A 20,016-nucleotide genomic window follows, 5' to 3' on the forward strand; every position below is an offset into this window, starting at 1 on the left:
TCTCCAACCACTTTTTTCAGTTTATAGAACGTTACCCTGAACTGTCTGTGTTATTGTAATGTAGGAACTAGTAACTGCTTAACATGACACTGATATGATGAGCAGGACTTTATATACAGTATTTGCCTTTAAGTAGGTTTTAGTCTGGTTACCTTACTCCACTCTCTTGTACTAATTACAGAAGAGAGCAAAGCATATCTAAAGCATATAGATTAACAAATTATATTTTTCAACTCCATAATGAATTAAACATTTACCGATCATGTTCTAGTTACTTCAGTACTTTTGATTCTTGCTTGATGATGCTTACAGAAAGCTTTTTATCATGTGCACAATGTTGGGGCAAAACTTATATTTGTTCTTTCTCTAATCATATTCATCAGTATTCATATACTGTATGTATTGACCACTGTTAGTAATAAGTGGAATGGAAATCACTTTATTAAGGTATATTAAGCATGTGTTAGGCCTAGGACACATTGATCAGTGTATGCTTTGCAGGCCTCTCTCTCTCTCTCTCTCTCTCTCTCTCTCTATCTATCTATCTATCTATCTGTCTATCTATCTATCTATCTATCTATCTATCTATCTATCTATCTATCTATCTATCTATCTCTCTTTCTATCTCTAGTGGTAAAATTGTGTGTGTGAGCACTCCTTGTGAGTTGAAGACAGACAGTCCTGAAGGTCTCGGGCCTGTAGATAAGGGCTTCAGACGTCAGAATGGTAGTATATCTGATGTGTCTGATGCCCGGCAAACCGGAGGAACAAGCAGACCTTGGCCCAGGACCCTGGCAGGAGAGGGGTGATGGGGTGATACCTCACATAAGCCTCATGCTTAACTCATGTCATGGAAGTATGATGTAATCATGTTGCAGAAAACTTTGTATTTTACTTTGATTCTATACCCAACTGCTGTTGACTGTTCTTGCTCACCAATAAGTTTCAAATTTCCATGACAACAATCATACATTTTTTTATATCTATGACTCACTTTGAAACATATCATCCCTGTGTCAAGTTAATCAATGAGGCACGAGATAAATGGAACCTGAGGATGATCATTTGATCAAAATTAAGACTAAAGTAATAAACAAACAAACAAATAAAACAGAACAAACAAAACAAATGGCCAAGTTATTTGATCTCTCAAAGGGCACCCAAACACTACAACAGTTCAACAGTGCAAGGACCTGTGATCCTGGCTGAATCATATTTTTCATCAGGAAATGTGTTGTAAAACCAGAGCAAGTAGGGACATAGCAGTTTGAGTGCTTGAGGGTACTAAGGATAGTGGCATGTAAACAGCAATTACGTAGCTCCAGTGCAGTAAAACCTTATTGCTATTATTAACTATAGTCTGTTCATGACATTAATCTCATATAAATCACATATTCTTATCACCTTAGCTAGTAGAAGTACTCACACATTAAACAGGTTTCTAATGCTAAGGTTTGTGTGTATGGTGCACACATACATCACAAATTTTGGGTTTTCCAGTCAGATAATGTACAACAGCCCTTTGTTTGGTAGCAAGCACATGACCCAGAAAAAATGTGCAAACGTTCTGGTAAATGATGATTTATGCAGTCTTACCCAAGCAAAGAGAAACCAGCACAGTTCAGCTACCTCAGCATAAATAGAAGAACATGATGAGAATAAAAAAAGAAAATAGATTGTTCTTGACAACTCACTATTAACCACTTATGCTGACACATAATACGATGTGTTTATAAGTTGCTTGTTTATACTTAAAAAAGATCACCTAACTGCAATAATCTCATGAGATTGCATGACAACAGATATAGTTGAGTGTTATTGTAGGAAAACAACAAACCCACTGGAAAAAATCTATAGCATTTACTCGAATTATGGACATTGATTCCACATAATTTTTATTTTGCTTTAGCTCTGCTTTGTACATTTATGTTGATTCAACATCTCCTGCTTTAAATGTTAATTTATTAAACTACACGCTTGATCTTGTACTGTATATTCTGTACTGATTTTTTTCATTCAGCACAGGACACAATAGCAACAGTTGTTGTTAAGGCTGTTAACAGTAGCTGTTAAGGTGACACAATGCATCTGATTTTACTGGCTTATCAGGCCAAGGGCTGAAACATTTTTAGTTTTGATTTTTAGTTTTGAATTTTGAGTTCTGAGTTTTTAGTTTTGTCCAAAATACCCCATGTGCAAGCGCTCTCTTGAAGTTTTCTTACTGCAAGCTACAGTCCCACGTGGATTAATTTGACATTATCACATGCAGGCCAGGTGAATGTGTACTATCCTGAAAATGAATGTTTTTAAAATATCTTCACATCATTTGCTTTGAACCAGGAAGTAAACACTTTTTATTTACAGTTGGGCCATCTGCAATTATCACACCTGGAGGGATTACTCCCATATTTACTCCCACGATTACTACCATAATTACTCCCGTAATTACTTCCACGATTACTCCCACGATTACTCCCATGATTACTCCCATAATTACTCCCATGGTTACTCCCATGATTACTCCCATGATTACTCCCACGATTACTCCTATGATTACTCCCATGATAACTCCCACGATTACTCCCATAATTAGTCCCATGATAACTCCCACAATTACTCCCACGGTTACTCCTATAATTACTCCCATGATTTCTGCCATAATAACTCCCATGATAACTCCCATGATAACTCCCACGATTACTCCCATGATTACTCCCATGATAACTCCCATGATAACTCCCACAATTACTCCCACGGTTACTCCCATAGTTACTACCATGATTACTCCCATAATTACTCCCATGAATACTCCCATGATTACTTTTAAGATCTGTGGATGTTGGCCAAGGCTATAACATCCATTCTTCTTTAATTGCTTAGAATCTCACCTGATGCTGAGATTAGAATGTCATGGCTTGAAGTTAACGACTGATATCCAAGAATATTTTCCACACAGAGTTTTGGAGCACTAATGATTTCATTGCATAATATTAGATTACATCTTTAAAACCTGCTACATCTTTTGTATTCATTCAGTTTAGCTGCAAGATCACTAAAATCACAGAAATTGTAAAATCATGATGATATATGTTTTCTTAACCTTCACCTCTCAGTAACTTCTCAGTTAGGCTGCATAGATAGATTATCACAATACAAATTTTATTTGAAAACAGGCAAAGAACGCCCCATAATTTCGAAAGTATACAGGACATATCCAGAGACCCTGTGAGAGAGCCATTTCATTCAACATGTTTTTTTCTCTTCCAAAGTAGATGTACACATGGAACTGAAAGTGTCTACTACATTCTTTTTGTCTACTGAACTCTGCACTTACTCAAAAGCTTTTAGTAAGCTTTAATTATTTTAAATACATTTGGGAATTTGGGACTATGCACATAATGGTACGTTAGTTGAGAACAAGCCTACAAAATCCACTCGAAGCAAGTTAAACCAAATATAGCTAACACTCTGTGTTGCCACTTAGTTATCACCGGGGCAACCATAGGCTTTGTTTATTATAAGCTAATTTGTTGTTGTTGTTGTTTAGTTGCAGTTTTGGTTACATGAAAATCATTCATTAGGTCAAAAGGTTAAACCCCACCATAATTCCATAGGCTATCTCTATAGAAAACCATCTCGTATGTATCAGGCTTTAAGAACCCTGCACTTTGAAACAGACTGATCTGAAAGGGGGAAGATTTCAAATATCCTATGAGAGGTCATGTACAATTTCTACATTATTAGTAATTAGTACGGTTAAGTATTAATGCTATGTTCAAAGGTGCAATATCAGATAAAGATGTGATCTGCATTCTGCCTCACTGGACATGTGTTGAACTGGGAGTCTGTCTCTCATCTCTTTTGCATTTCCCAATTTCAAGTGACGTGTGTGTGTGTGTGTGTGTGTGTGTGTGTGTGTGTGTGTGTGTGTGGGTGTGTAAGTGAGCTGCAGGCTCTTTTGTTCCACCAAGATCAGTCTTAGTCATCCACTCAAAATGAAAGAGAGAGAGAGTGAGAGAGAGAGAGAGAGACAGACAGATAAACAGAGAGAGAGAGAGAGACTCTATTCTGTCTGTCAGGCCTAATTGCACTGACCTCTTTCATCCCTGGCAAACAAATCAGGGATCATCAGCAGAAACACAGGGTGGACAAACCTAAACAGCTGAGAGGAAGAGTGAGAGAGGAAGAGTGAGAGAGAAAGAGTGAGAGAGGAAGAGTAGTAGAGGACCTAATGGCTCTCTATGTGGCTGACAGTCGTAATCTTGGCCAATAACAGTGTTTTCATTTCTTTTCTTTACTTTCCTCTTACAGAGGTGAGAGTGTGTAAGAGTGTGAGAGAGGTGGGAGAGTTTGACCTGTCGCTTTAGATCAGGGTGTTCGGACATCAGGTCAGGATGCTGGTTGATGTAACCACGGTGAAGTGGCACATACGTTGTGGTTTGATTGTCTGTGACAGAGGTGGAATGTATTGTCTGTCACTACCAGCGCACAGGTGTCAATGAGAACCATAAAACACAACTGACTCCTGTCACACAGGTGTGCGCGCGCGCACACACACACACACACACACACACACACACACACACACACACACACACACAGAAACAAACAACCAACCACATCAACCACAAAGAAGTTAAACACAAACATTGTCTCTTTCAGTCCTTCTCTCACTCTTTCTATGTTCTCTCTTTCTTTCTCTCTCTCTGTCTCTGTCTATCATTTTTTCTTTCCATTCCACAGGTAGAGGCATCTGTGACTTAATGGAACGATTGAGAGCCAAATAATAATGTTCAAATTACTTTCTCACTGTTCTAATAATCCTCAGATATTCCTAAACCTGTTGGTTTATTTACATCATTTATTTGTGATCCGTCTAATCCTTCTAAACAAGGTCAATTGCAGTAAATAACATGTCCATGTACAGGTGCTCTTGTTTATCTGAGGCACTATAAGCCGAGCTAGCGATGCCAGAGGATGGCTCATATCCAGACGTTTCTGAGAGGTTTCTTTCCCTCTCAACCCAGAACAGCATCCCTGGTCTGGGAGCTCTCAGGGTGTGATGAGTCCTGCAAACTAAACTGCTCTAGTAAATCAAACCAACAGCCCCCTGCTCCCCCAAACAGACAAACACACACACACACACACACACACACACACACACACACACACACACACACATACACAAACCTTTAAATAAGGTATGTGTGTGTGTGTGTGTGTGTGTGTGAATAGAGAGACATGGAAGATATAGACTGTGTATGTGTTTTAAAAACAAAGATAAAGCAATGTAAAGTCTGTTTAGCCCCCAGTCAAGCTCATGTAATGAAATACATTTAACAGTGAAACCTAATTAGGACACAAAAGCTAGTATGAATATGTATTCAATTATGTTTACAGGAAAATTGCAGTAATTGCATTACTGATACACTGATACATTTGAATGAAATGGTGATTAACAGTCAGATTCAAACTGAGGAAGCATCACATCCTCTTTTTTCTTTCGTCTTATTTTTCCTTTCCATCAGCACCAGTAAACTCTGTTTGTTTAAAGCTTTAGATGCGCACTATGCACTGTGTTCTTATCCTGACTGCATTTTGGCTCGTTTCGTCTTTGCCATGCACTTTCAGAAAGCAGACCAGTGTTTGTATGTTTGTTCGACCAGTGTTTTTAAGCCCAGTGTTTGTAAGATTTCTCTACAGTTTGTTCCCCTTAACATGCATAATGCAACTTGTTCATGCAATACAACAATGAACCATTTCTCTTCAGATTTGTGTGTTTTAAATATTTTGCTAATAATGACTTGAGCTATGGCTCCTGGTAGAACATTTCAGTAGTTCTCCATTAAAACAAAGACCCAGGCTTTTCCCAGACTGAGGACACTCCCCCCCAGCCCTTCACACACCCCTAGCTCTAGTGTGACTCATTAGCATAATGAAACTCTTATCGAAGTTAAGAGAGGTCAGTCACGCTGGCCTTTAGCTAATGAGAGACGGTGGTACCAGGGGACCTGGAGCACAGGCAGACACTAAGATCAGCTTTATACACACACACACACACACACACACACACACGCACGCACACACACACACACACACACATACACACACACACACACGCACACGCACACGCACACAGGGTTCTGTAGAGTTCACCTCTATGCACATGTATAATTCACATGGCTCTGCCTTTCGTTATGACTGACAGCTCCCAGCTCTATATCACAGTACCACCAAACAGCCACATATCACCACATACCACAAGTATGTCTGACACTCTCACTCATAAACCTTCATTTAATTTTTTTATTTAAATTTTTCATTAAGAAAATCAAAAGCATTTTTAAAGAAAAGTACCTTTTTCCAGTTTCCACTTACTTTTGCACATGTCATTTCTTTCAAGCATAGTCCATACAGGAGTACAGTGGTCTAAAACATTTTTTATATGTAAACTGATCTGGTAACAGTTTGTACAGGGCTTGTAGAAAATGCAGTGTATTATTAAGTCATGGATTGAGAAAAATGGATTTAACTAATTTTGTTGGAAGATATGCAAAGAATCACAAGTGGCAAAATATACAAAGTCATTGCTTTCTACATATAGAGAAATGAATGCCGAATCACAATGCCGAATGAAAATATAAAAAGGTTTAACCCTGTATTTGCATTTTATAGAGTAATGTTTGCATTTACACTACATGACCAAAGGTTTGTGGACAGTCCTTCTCATTACTGAATTCAAATGTTTCAGCCATGCACACTGTGAACAGGTGTATAAACTCAAGCCCATAGCAGTGTTGTCTACGTCTGCCATATGGGTCATATTGAAGAGCTCAGTGATTTTAAATGTGATTTAAAGTCAATTAGTGAAATTTCTGCCCTACTAGACCTGTCCTATCCGTGCTCTTATTATGAAATGGAAGCATCTAAGAGGAACAACAGCTCTGCCACAACGTGGTGGAACAGGAAATTCTCAGAGCAGGTCCGCCAAGTACCAAAGTGTGTAAAAATAGCTCATCATCTGTTGCATCACTCACTACAGACTTCCAAAGTGCCTCTGGAAACAACAAGAGCTGTGAAAAATGAAGTCTGATGAGGAGGTCAGGGTTTGGTCATGGCCCCGTAGTTCCAATGAAAGGTCATTTACAGCATACAATTAAATGCTCTCACCTCTGTGATATTAGTTTGTATTAACAAGTTTGGCCTTGTTCTGTTCCTGCATGGCCGTGTCCCTGTGCACGAAGTGAGTACCATAAAGAGATAGTTTGTTGAGTTTGTTGAAGAGGAACTATCCAGACACCTGCATGGAGCAGCGACCTCAGCCACACTGGACACCTGTGTAAGGTCAAATTGGATGGCCAAATCACAAGCTAGGCCTTCTAGGCCAACATTAGTGCCTGACCTCGTAAATGGAAGGGGCACATATCTCCACAGACTCCATCTTGGGGAAAACCTTCCCAGAAGGGGGCGGGGAACAAGAGGGCATCAGTATATGTCCGAGTACATATCGGTGTAATGATCATGTGTCCACATACTTTTTGCCATATTGCTTATGTTGTCAGAGTATCATAGTCTATACTCTATACTGTCTTTTAGCCCCTTAATTCATAATTTATTTGGATTATTTGAATTTCTAGCTTTTTCATTGACATTTTAAAAACACATTTTCAAAATTTGCATTTAAAAGGTGGATGAATAACCCATTAGAGAGGTAACAGCAAGATGAAAGATTCAATAAAAAATATTGTGATGTCTATGTGTGTATGTGTGTATGTGTGTGTGTGTGTGTGTGTGTGTGTGCGTGTGTGTGTGTGTGTGTGCGTGTGTGTGTGTGTGTGCGCATGTGCACGCATGTGTGCGTGTGTGTGTGTGTGTGTGTGTGTGTGTGTGTGTGTGTGCGTGTGTGTGTGTGTGCGTGTGTGTGTGTGTGTACATGTGTGTGACGATCTGTGCTAAGGGAGATGCAGCTGGGACCAGAGTGAGTGTCTGAAGAGCTGCAGGCCAGATTTATATTTAGCGACGTCCCTTTCCTTGTTTTTCACGCACACTTTCTCAGCCACACACGCACAAATCTTTTGAACCTTCACATTCCTTTAGGCTACTTCTAGCTGGGAGTCCTAACACCTGGAACAGAAACACAGTAGTGGTGCTACACACATACTGAATTAGCCAGATAATAATCAGGTGTTTGATAATGTGAACACGCATAACCCTTTCTGAGTCAAATTTAGCTTCGTTTTGTTCGGAATAGGAAGAGAAATTAGAAGAAAGCTACAAGTCCCACGTGAGCTGTGCAGGTCAGTAACACATGCCCTGGCTGACACAGAGAAGTGAAAACAGCCGCGAACATTGTTCCAAAAAAAATGGACACAGCGAGAAAAAAAAGACGGATTTAAAGTGTGCAGAAACTAAATAGTCTAAATAATCATTTGAACTAACCTAGTGAAAATTAAACATTTTAAATGATTTTTTTTTTTGCCGGGACCAAATATTAAAAAGAAGGAAAACCGGGAAAACCGCGACAGTCCCGGGAAAACTGCGACAGGTGGCAACCCTATCCTGGTCCTGTAGCAGTAGTGATCCTGGTCCTGTAGCAGTAGTGATCCTGATCCAGTAGCAGTAGTGGTCCTGATCCAGTAGCAGTAGTGATCCTGATCCTGTAGCAGTAGTGATCCTGATCCAGTAGCAGTAGTGATCCTGATCCTGTAGCAGTAGTGATCCTGATCCAGTAGCAGTAGTGATCCTGATCCTGTAGCAGTAGTGATCCTGTTCCAGTAGCAGTAGGGGTCCTGATCCAGTAGCAGTAGTGATCCTGATCCTGTAGCAGTAGTGGTCCTGATCCAGTAGCAGTAGTGATCCTGATCCTGTAGCAGTAGTGATCCTGATCCTGTAGCAGTAGTGATCCTGATCCAGTAGCAGTAGTGATCCTGATCCTGTAGCAGTAGTGATCCTGATCCAGTAGCAGTAGTGATCCTGATCATGTATTAGGGATCCTGATCCTGTAGCAGCACTGATCATGAATCGGTTGTAGTAGTGATACTGAGAAACCATACTCTCACTTTTCAACTAAACTGTTATACTTATGCAGCACCTTAACCTAATGCCAATTAAAATGCACCCTATTCAATGACAGTATAACTACAAAAACGTATGTCTCTGCGTCAAACATCATTCACACTTGTGCTTCTTTCAACATCCACCAGTCCGTAGCAAAGTTAGGACCACATATTTAAACTTTCTCCCTCTCTGCATGTGTCTCGTGCAGACGTGATCTTTCCCTCTCTTCTGTACGATCAGCAGGAGAGATGGCTGAGAGGAGAGAGTGTGTGTGACGGCGTGGTAGGAGGTGAAGTGTGGGCCTCAGTGATGATGTGTCAGGATGATGGGAAACTCCAGATATAACGGGCCCACACATAGATCTGAGAGGGAAGGTCTGACTCTTCAAACCCGGAGGCTTAGCAGGTCTCGCTGATGGATCCTCCATAACTCCGTAATGGCCTATTATGTAAAAGACTCATGAATAGAGATGGGACGTGGGGAGCGGCGGTGAGGGGTGCCGTGGGATCAGAGGGAGGCGTTGGGGTTGACGGGGCCGGCAGAGGAGGTGAGGAGCTGGCCAGAGATCTCCACACCACCTCCCTCTGATTTACTCCCTCATTAGCTGCCATAACTCAGTCGCCATGACAACTCGCCACAGGCTCGGCCGCCTGGCTGCCGACGATGGGATTCAACGGTCGCACAAATCACATGATCTACGCGTTCCGCTGAACACGCGGCATTTAATTCAGGGAGAATGACATCACGGAGAATGCTGCTACTCTAAAACTCATTTAAAACGTTTAAGAAAGGGGTGACCTTTCTAGATTGGTTGCCTGGTCCGGAGGTGAGTAGTACCTATTTTCCATTTCCAATGGTACTCTCATTTGGCACTGGATGAAGACGCACTACAATATAGGCCTAATAGCCACGCTTCAAAACCAATCAAGCAGAGCTTGCTTTATGGTCTTTTTGTCCATATTCTATATCTGCACCATCCTGGAGAAATTAATGCATGTTATATAGTATTATACATTTAGCATTATGCAAAAGATAACTATTCACTTATGTTTTCCATTCTGGGTCGTTCAGATGGCATTTCATATTTGACAGCTTAAAGACTTCTAAAGAAAAGGCCAAACTCCCCCTGTGTGTCAGACGAAAACCACAGGGTGAAGCAGGCCTTTTTTTCATTGCAATTTACTTCCTTGCATGGAGGATATTAGGCAATTTCAAGACTTGTCAAAATCAGCTATTCAGCAAAGAATGACTTTATAATTATTCATCTCCTGACCTGTGGCACGGTTAGTGAAAACGCAAGCTCTGCAACTTTCGCCTCTGTGCTGGGTACTTTAGGGAACAGTTGTTCTTACGTGAACATGCTTTTGACTACGTAATAGCACTCTCTTGTGTTGCTGAGAGTTTCCAGAGAACTATGAGTTTCGAGTGTTTTCCACAGCCTTAATTTGACTTTGGCCTATAGGAGCGTATATCTAAGATATCAGATCTAAATTGCTCTTCTTAAGTTAGCCAACTTCAGCTCTTATATGCTACTGCGGGTTCAGCCTAATACATACAGTTTAAATGATAATGGGCAGTTGGTTGGTGACTTAAGTCAGGGGTGTCAAACAAGGGAAACTTTTAAACTCTGCAACAGCGAAATGCTACCTAAGGATGATTTTATACACATATGCACACACATACACACACACACACACACACACACACACACACACAATGCAGAAATCCCTCCATAAATGGATTAAGTTTAGTGTTACTACTGAACAAGTAAACAAGCATGCAGCCATGCAATTTAAGCCCAGGTATGATCATATTGACTCTCTCTGAGTCTATCTGAGTTTGTGAACTCAGATTTAAAGCTATTCACATTTATATCCATTGAGAAATTTAAGTTCATCATAAATAATGTAAGGATGGACACGTGGCTGGTTTTCTAGAGAAGCATTCGAGTTACTGTAACTATTGTGTATTATGTTGTAGATGTCATGTTTATATCATGTTGTATGTTTATACGTTGGGAGTCTGTACAGCTGTTGTCCAGGTCTGGTCTCTCTTGTAAAGTGATTCTTTGATCTCAGTATAACATCCTGATAAAATAAAGTCATAATAAATAAATAAACTATAGCTGCCCAGTCCAGAACTGTAGCATGCTAGCATAAATCCCAGATAATTGTGAAAATTATTTATGGTGCAAAAACTAGATATTACTCACTCCTACGCACACATACAGAAAACGAAAGGAGACAATTACATGGCCAGTCATACACTCAGAAGAAGAGACCAGCAGCTCATAAAAATTACTTGACAGAATATTATGCGAAGTAAATGTCATCAGATGCAAAATCAACTTTTAAAATGTCCTGTCCCCTACATACACAGACAGAGCCTTTAAATCAACATCTTGAAATAGCAGTAATTCTCTGTGGGTGCTCCGGTTTGCTTTCTGGCTTTGATTTGTTGACAGATCTGTAGATGGATCAGAAGATAATGACTGAGTGCTGTCACATTGGAGCAGACGAACCTCTGCCTGCCGCAGCTCTGTCCACGACGGACCGAGAGGTTGTGCACACAGGACGAGGGTGCGGCTAAAGCAAACGTGAAACGGAAGCGTTCTTGCCTGCTGTGCTGAAGTAGCACCATAAATTAAATGGGGCTTTTATTATCTCGGCGGTGTGGCCTGAGGCTCCGGAGCATGAAATGCAAATAAACAGTGATGGTGGATGGGTGAAGGGATGCACGCATCGATGGGTGGATGTGTAGAAGTGTGCACTGCCATCACACTTGTTGTATTACAGACAACCTCAGCACCTGCCGTAAAGCTCAGAGCAAGGCTGAAGTTATTCATTTTCTTATTAAGCCTATTTTTAACTGGTGTGGCATGAACTACCTGGATGCTGTTTTGCTGTTAAGCCACCCACATTGGAGTTTCCAGTGCTTCAGTGCATTGATAAAGTTTTCTAGGTTGAGAAGAACCCAAATAATTCATTAAGAACCATTAAGGAGGCCAAATGATTTTCATACTTCAGTAGTTGCATTAAGAAGTCTTAAAAACCATTTTTAGTAGAGAGTGATATGGTAAGAGTTGAACTGTATAGAAAGCTAGAGGAATATTAGGATGTGCAAAGAAAGATGATTATCACCTCCTCCCTTTGACTTCCCTCCTCCCCCCATCCATGTCCTCTGGCCTGCTGTAAAATATGATTCATATTTAATAGCCTGCACTTGCCCTGCAGTGTTGTGTTTTATCATTGTTTAATGCATGTTAAACAGCTCTCTCTCTATCACCATCTTCTCTCTGTCTATTCTCTCTCTGTTCTCTCTCTCTCTGTTCTCTCTCTCTCTGTTATCTCTCTCTGCCTTGTCTCTCTCTCGTTCACTGTCTCTCCCAATTCCCTGTTTCTCAAGTGTAGTGGACAGCATGTGGGATTAATAGGTAGCATAAAGAAAACAATACAGGCAAGAGAGACTATATAGAAGAGGAGTGAGAAATTGTGTGTGTGTGTGTGTGTGTGTGTGTGTGTGTGTGTGTGTGTGTGTGTGTGTGTGTGTGTGTGTGTGTGTGTGTGTGTGTGTGTGTGCGCGCGCGTGTGCATTTGTGCATGCGCGTACATGCGTGTGTGTGTGTGTGTGTGTGTGTGAGGGGGAGAGAGAGAGAGGCAGTGAGAGAGAGAGAGAGAGAGAGAGAGAAAGGCAGGGAAGGGGAGGGCTATTTTAAAATTGCATCATAGAGAGAGGGCAGGTGGAATTTGCCCTGCGACTGGCTGAGCTGCCATAAGCATCATGAGAGCTTTTGATGGGGTGACACTCGCTGCTGATAGTCCCCAAGTTCACCATTATGCCAGGCCTTCTGATAGTCCCCAAGTTCACCATTATGCCAGGCCTTCTGATAGTCCCCAAGTTCACCATTATGCCAGGCCTTCTGATAGTCCCCAAGTTCACCATTATGCCAGGCCTTCTGATAGTCCCCAAGTTCACCATTATGCCAGGCCTTCTGATAGTCCCCAAGTTCACCATTATGCCAGGCCTTCTGATAGTCCCCAAGTTCACCATTATGCCAGGCCTTCCTGCTCGAACTCCCAAAGACCCCCCCACCCCCCACTTCCGCTCAGCTTCCAGGTGTTATCACAGTGTGGGTAAAAAACGAGAGGCCAGCGATTAACAAAAGGAAGTATGACTAACAGGAGCAAAGATGAAAATACTCCGCGTTCAAAAAGCAGAAGCTCAGACGAAAACATCAAGCCACGAGAAAAAATGTTTGTGACTTTTTGTCTTTCAGTGGAGAAGTGAGATCACAATATAGGTCAGAATGTGGACAGCGGCGTAGAAGCCCTCAGAGTTGTATGTGCTTGTGAAGGGCTTACGAAGTCCTGTGAGGTCCTGAGTTGGTGGGGAGGTGCTGTAGAGGGTTATCAGCTCTAGTGCGGGTGCAGAGGAGGCCTACTGTGCTCTGCTGAGGTGTCCTGTATGCCGTTTCTCTGACGAGAGCTTCATCACAGAGGACTGTGCATGTTCCGGTTCCTGCGTGTCTGTGCGGTTGAGGCAGAGCTGCAGTGCTCGGGGCCACGTTCAGACACTCTGAATCACAGATGAGTTCAGTGCATTAGATACATTAGTTACCAAGTCAGAGAAATTAGTCACCACTGCCATGGACATATCCACAACAATGAGGCTCAAACATGTCTACAGGGATAAAGACAATTACTACAATTAAGCACTGTAGTGGCACGCTGGGGAAGATTCTAGTGTGACTGACAGCCTGGACAAGCACAAATGAAGAATGTAGAGTTTAATTTTGAAGTAACTTTGTCAAAAAAAGAGAAATTCATATAATACTTACTCTTCTTGAGTTAGTTTCACATGAAGATTTCAGCAATCAGCACAATATCATCTGTCCAGGACTTTTATTTTTTAATGGCAAACTTCAAACTCTAAGTCTAAGCCTTAAACCTCAAACCTCATACCTCAGCGTTCCTCATTTCTTCAACCTAAGACAGTACCCATATCCCCATCTCACCATGGCCAGGTTTTAAATGCCTTTCTACTCTGCTCCATAACTGACCATACCTGACAATATGAATAGAGATGGAGGAGTGAAGAAATCAACGCCAACGTCATCAGCACCCTGCAGCTAATGACTGATATCAATGACCCAGGATCTGCACAAAGACAGCTGGGCGTGGGTGCTAAGTGTCAGCACTTTGATATAAAGTGTTTTCTGTACTGGCCCAATGTCCAGCAGTGAGTTAATGGTAAAATAAAGTGGCAATGACACTCAGGGGATTGGCATGACATAATGGAGTTGCTGTAATCACAGGCAGCTCTGACAGCAGATGTTCATGTTCATGGGTACTGATAAATGGGAGCTATCTTAAGGCTGAGAGTATTGTGTGTGTGTGTGTGTGTGTGTGTGTGTGTGTGTGTGTGTGTGTGTGTGTGTGTGTGTGTGTGTGTGTGTGTGTGTGTGTGTGTGTGTGTGTGCGTGTGTGTGTGTGTGTGTGTGTGTGCGTGCATGTATGCGTGCGTGTGTGTGTGTGTGTGCGTGTTGAGTGTGTTTGTTTATGTATGCTTTACACTCACCCTTGTAACCAACACCTGTGCCCTGCTTTGTGACAACAACTGTTGTAAAAAGCGCAATATAAATAAAATTTGATTGATTGATTGATTGATTCTGTCAAAAAAGCCAAATCTCTCAAATACCATAGTTTTATGTGATGCTCTCTGACTTTCTCTTTCATGTGCAGACACACACACACACACACACAGGTGGATTAATAGATAAGCATACATCATCATAGCTCTCTCAACATACAGACTACATCACAGTTCAGCAAAAACTGAAACATTGATTGATTGATTGATTGATTCTGTCAAAAAAGCCAAATCTCTCAAATACCAGTTTTATGTGATGCTCTCTGACTTTCTCTTTCATGTGCAGACACACAAACACACACACATACATGCACGCACACACACACACACACACACACACACACACACACACACACACACACACACACACACACACACACACACACACACACACAGGTGGATTAATAGATAAGCATACATCATCATAGCTCTCTCAACATACAGACTACATCACAGTTCAGCAAAAACTGAAACAAAGCAGGTGTAGATTAATCTGAATTCATGGCTTGTGTGAGCAGACATAAAATATTTGTATTGTGTTAAATCCTGTGAATGTCAGGGATTTAGAGTCACAGAAGCAATCAGACATAGAGACATGCATTTATAACCAAATGAAGCATGGTTTGTGACATTCACATGTCTGAAATGCCACCATGAAATGACATTGAAGGAAATAGGTACTATCAGACATTTATGGGATAAGAGTATAGGAATCACAACATTAGAAAGCTAAGAGTGTTTAAATGTCATTATTGTTAACATTGAAAACAACAACATACATTTTAAGTCTTAATTATGAGTGATAAGCTTCATGATTCCCCATATGTACAGAATGAATGTTGGCAAGTTTAGTTTCATTTAACTGACTTTAGGCTTAAGTAAAACATTTTCAAAGACAAATATATAAGAAATCAGACTTTTTTGCATTCATTAACAAAATCATTTCAAAACCTTTCTCTGAAGAAGGAAAGATAAAATCTGTATATTTTTGCGTAGACCTTGATTACCTACACCAAAGAATGAACAATGACTGAAATGGTCTAGGATGGCATGTCTGGGTTGTTCTGGTGGTTGATGGGCCAACGGTGCCAGTGGGAGGTCAGAGGTCAGTCTCTCTGCTAGAGGAGGAGAATGATGGATGATTGGCTGTCTGACTGGCACTGGGTGGTGGTGGAGGAAGCTCATCTGACCTTGAACTTTAGTCACCTCTGACTGAGCCAACAGCTAGTAGCTCACTGGAGTACACGTACACACACACACACACACACACACACACACACACACACACACACACACACACACACATTCACACACACACACATTCACACACACACACATGCACACACATGTACACACTCAGACACACACTCTCACTTTCTCTCTCTTGATCACCCTCTCACAAACATACCTACATACTGCTCTCTTTCTTTCTCACACACACCTGCAACTCTGTCTCTGTCTCACACACATGCACATGCCTCTCTCTCTCTCTTGTCCTCTCTCACACAACTCTTTTTCTTCTACCCCTTTCTCTCTCTCTCACACACATATGAATAGAAGCATTATTAGTAATTAAACCAATTATATATATTTTCCAAATTGTCATTTACTTATATACTGAGATGCTGAAATCCAGTGTAAGTGAAGATGTCATCTTACAGAAATGTAGTTAGGAAAGTCTTTGAATGTCTTATATAAACCTTTAGCAACATTTGTTAGCACCTGAATATTTGTTCCATTTTTATTCTGGATAAATGAAACATTACTTAAAAGAACACAAAACATATATTACAGTACATGTCACAGCCTTATTTTTCATTTACTGGTTTGAGTTTCAAATAACATGTTATGAACCTGAGAATACAATGTATTTAAATACACAAACAACTTGGTTATATAAAACATAATTTATTGAAATACATAAATAAATACTGGCGGTTTTGAGTATAGGTTTTGGTACTGGACAAGACATTGTATGAGCTAGCCAATTGAAAATCTATAGCAGACAGGCCTACATTAATAAATGTTACTTATTTAATCTTAACAGTTATTATTCTTTTTGACACATAGCTTGTTTAGGTATGTTTGACACACACAGAAGTCAAACAGAAAATTGCACATTCAGACAACATAATATCTCACTGTCGTTAGGCGCTACGGCCAGAGCCATTTGCAGGTTGTATTTAGTCCTGATTCCCACAAATATACAGACATGGATGACTACAGCGTGCGGGACGCCGCCCCACGGCAATGTCGCCGTGGAAGACGGTTTGCTGGAATGTGCTGATTAATGTTCGTTTAAATCGCTCAGTCCGGGTACAGAATGAAACCAGAAAACGTACTGTATTTATTATTGTTGCCCCCGTGTGCCTTCCCGCCGTCCAATTTGACGTATATCTCGTCACCAGAGTCCAGATGTAGTACCACACTGTTGCTCGCGTAATCATAGTTTTGGTCCGCGTCCTGGGCAATTGCACTCGCGCGCACCTATTCAAGAAAAAATGCAGAATAACTTAGTTTAGGTTTTTTAAAGCGTATGCGTTATCATAGAAAATCCACAAAACATCGCATCACTTAGGTATGAGTTTTTTTGTTTTATTTCAGTTGAAACGTGTAAAACTGTATTTGTTATATCAACCTGTCAATCGACGTTCTCATTGACTATAAAAGTGAGAACTTTCCAAATTAATATGTTGCTTTATACAATAATCTATAACGCGTTAAATACGAGGCCGTATGCCGTGTACAAATCACAGAGTATTTTGCTTTGCACGGCTGATGGAGTTCTATCTATCTATCTGTACAAGCGCACACACGGTCATATGAAATAAACGTATCGTGTTGCGAAAAACACAATCGTTTTGCAATGGTCGCAACTGCGATGACTTGAAAACTTGAAAACGAAGTCCATCCAACCCATTTGTCCTGATCAGCTCGGAAAGAATAGGGTCAAAGCGACCGCCCTTTCAACGCGCCTTTCTCACTCAGTTCTCAAAGTCTTATTTTGTCAGCGTCACTATTTCGTTCTGCATTACAAAAATGGAGCTTATGTGCGTGCAACTTGCCCTGCGGGTTTATGTAAACTAAAACATTCCAAAGTACTCATGTAATGTCTTCATATAACCGTGTATATATAATATATGTTTTCATATTCATGTTCTGTAACCGGATGACATTTACCTGTCCGTTTTTACAGAGGTCTGCCCACATGCTTGTGCCATCTCCCCCACGCATTAGCACATGGTACGTAAAGAAGTATATTCCAGACACCTGGCACGTGAACTTGCCGGTAGACGGGTCGTAGTGATTGCCTAAGTTTGTTACCACATCATCAAACCGCAGCACTTCGTAGCCCTCATGAGGGTTTTTGAGACCGACATAAAAAGCGATCTTGATGCTTACGAATGCTGAACCAAATTCTCCAGTATCAGTCCTGGCTGTTCCCGACGTGAGTCCGGTAAATCCAGGTTTCCCGGAGTCCCCCCGGTCACCAGGTGGTCCTCGCGGACCGGGAGGACCCGGTTCACCGGGAGGACCCCTTGGTCCAGGTTTCCCTGGGCGTCCGGGTTCCCCTTTAGTCCCTCGCGAGAAGGGTGGAGGCGGGATAGCGCCGAGGTCCTGAATGACCTCCAGTGCCGTCGCGCTCGGTTTGGGACTATATGGATCGCAAATCATGCGGCAGGTGCCCATCATCTCGTAGTGCGCGGAGGTCTTGGCAGTGTGGACCAGCAGCGGGATCGCGATAATCAGCGTCACCAGCATGGCGATGCCCACCACAGCGCCTGCGATCCGCTTCCTGCGGAGCACCCAAGAAGCTCGCGCCAAAAAGTCCGGGTGGCTTTTGGAGGCAATTGTGACAGGCTGGGTCCGCGCTGAAAAGTACCACAGAAAAGCACAAATGGACCAGAAGATATTACTCTTCCCACAAAAGTAAAGATCGCACAAGCGCAGACATAAATGCAGGCTATTGTAACCTTAAGTTCTGTTAACCCGAGGCTAGTTCGCCACTGTCACTAGACTTCATGGAGTTGACAGCGAAACTATTCGTGACAGCATCGCTGTGACGCGCGCTACAACCCGGGACTGAGCGAAGGAGACTGCGAGCGATTTTCGCCCGTCTCCAACAGAAGACACGCTGACGTAACTAACGTAGGGCAAAGCCTGATGTAATTGGTATCAGAGTGCCAGCAATAATATTATGATCTAAATGCATGAATATCAATCTACGCTTGTTCCAGAGATTACAAGGATCAGAGTGCTTTACAGACGCAAATGTGTGCACATTTCGATACAGTAATTACAATTCTAGTCTCACCCATGCAACTATTCGTTGGCACCCAGGAGGTTTTGGCACCGAGGATGAAGTTTCACGTAGAGTCTTGACAGTTCAGAGCCTTTATGCCTCACGAAGATGTGGTAAATGAGCTAAATGACATTCAAACGAACAGGCGGGAGCTTAGGCCTAGGGCGTCTGACTCAGAGGCCTGGAGCTGTTCTTTCAGCACCTGCACAACACGCCGGGAATGGTAGCCGTCTAGAACATTCGCAACGTTGCCAATAGCAATTGCAAATAACAATTTCTAAAACACCACGGCAAAATTACACAAGGTGGCCTGATAATTAGATAGAGACACAGGTTGTGGCAGTACATAGCAGACTCTAAATACAACAGTTTGGTCTGTAGTTCAGCCATGTAAAGAGAAAACCTCTAAAACTGGAATAAGGCCTTTCAGGTGAACTGAACAGCAATTCATTTAAATTTAGATGTATTCATTTTTAATTATTTGTTGGATTTACACCCAATCCTGTGTGTAAAATACGTTACTGTCATTAAATCTAGGTATATGCAGGGATGTATTTTAGACCAGTCCTGTTACTATCCTAGCATAAATGGGAAAATGTTTTCTTGTCTGTCTGAGCTACAATCATCCTAAGGCAAGGTGGAGACTGTCAGCTCTGTCAAACACCCCCAGCTGACTTTGCCTTTAGAGCTCTCTCTCTGTCACTGTCACTCTCTTTGTGTGTGTGTGTGTGTGTGTGTGTGTGTGTGTGTGTGTGTGTGTGTGTGTGTGTGTGTGTGTGTGTGTGTGTGAGAAAGAGAGGTAGGGCAGATTTGTGGACCATCACTGCTTATCTCAATTTATCTCACAAACACACAATTTAATTTGTTTGTGAAAACAAATCACATGATATATTTAAAATACAAAGACAGGAATAGTGTGAGTGAGATAATAAGTTATTCCAATATGTCATTCCAATGAATAGGACACGAGAAAGATGAGAGAGGATTGTTACATCTGAGAATATTAC

General features: G+C 41.5%; 1 protein-coding gene across 1 annotated transcript; it reads right to left on the reverse strand.

Annotated features, from left to right (window-relative positions):
- Window positions 1-16,598: 16,598 nt before the first annotated feature.
- On the reverse strand, window positions 16,599-18,883 carry c1ql2 (complement component 1, q subcomponent-like 2). The gene is made up of 2 exons (XM_077001207.1): window positions 17,887-18,883; window positions 16,599-17,193 (listed from the first exon to the last, which is right to left on the reverse strand). Exons 1-2 carry the CDS (start codon window positions 18,466-18,468, stop codon window positions 17,014-17,016), a joined length of 762 nt encoding a protein of 253 aa, XP_076857322.1. The 5' UTR covers window positions 18,469-18,883; the 3' UTR covers window positions 16,599-17,013.
- Between the last annotated feature and the right edge of the window lie 1,133 nt (window positions 18,884-20,016).

This window comes from Brachyhypopomus gauderio, chromosome 4, assembly GCF_052324685.1.
Source record: "Brachyhypopomus gauderio isolate BG-103 chromosome 4, BGAUD_0.2, whole genome shotgun sequence".
Taxonomy (NCBI): Eukaryota; Metazoa; Chordata; class Actinopteri; order Gymnotiformes; family Hypopomidae; genus Brachyhypopomus; species Brachyhypopomus gauderio.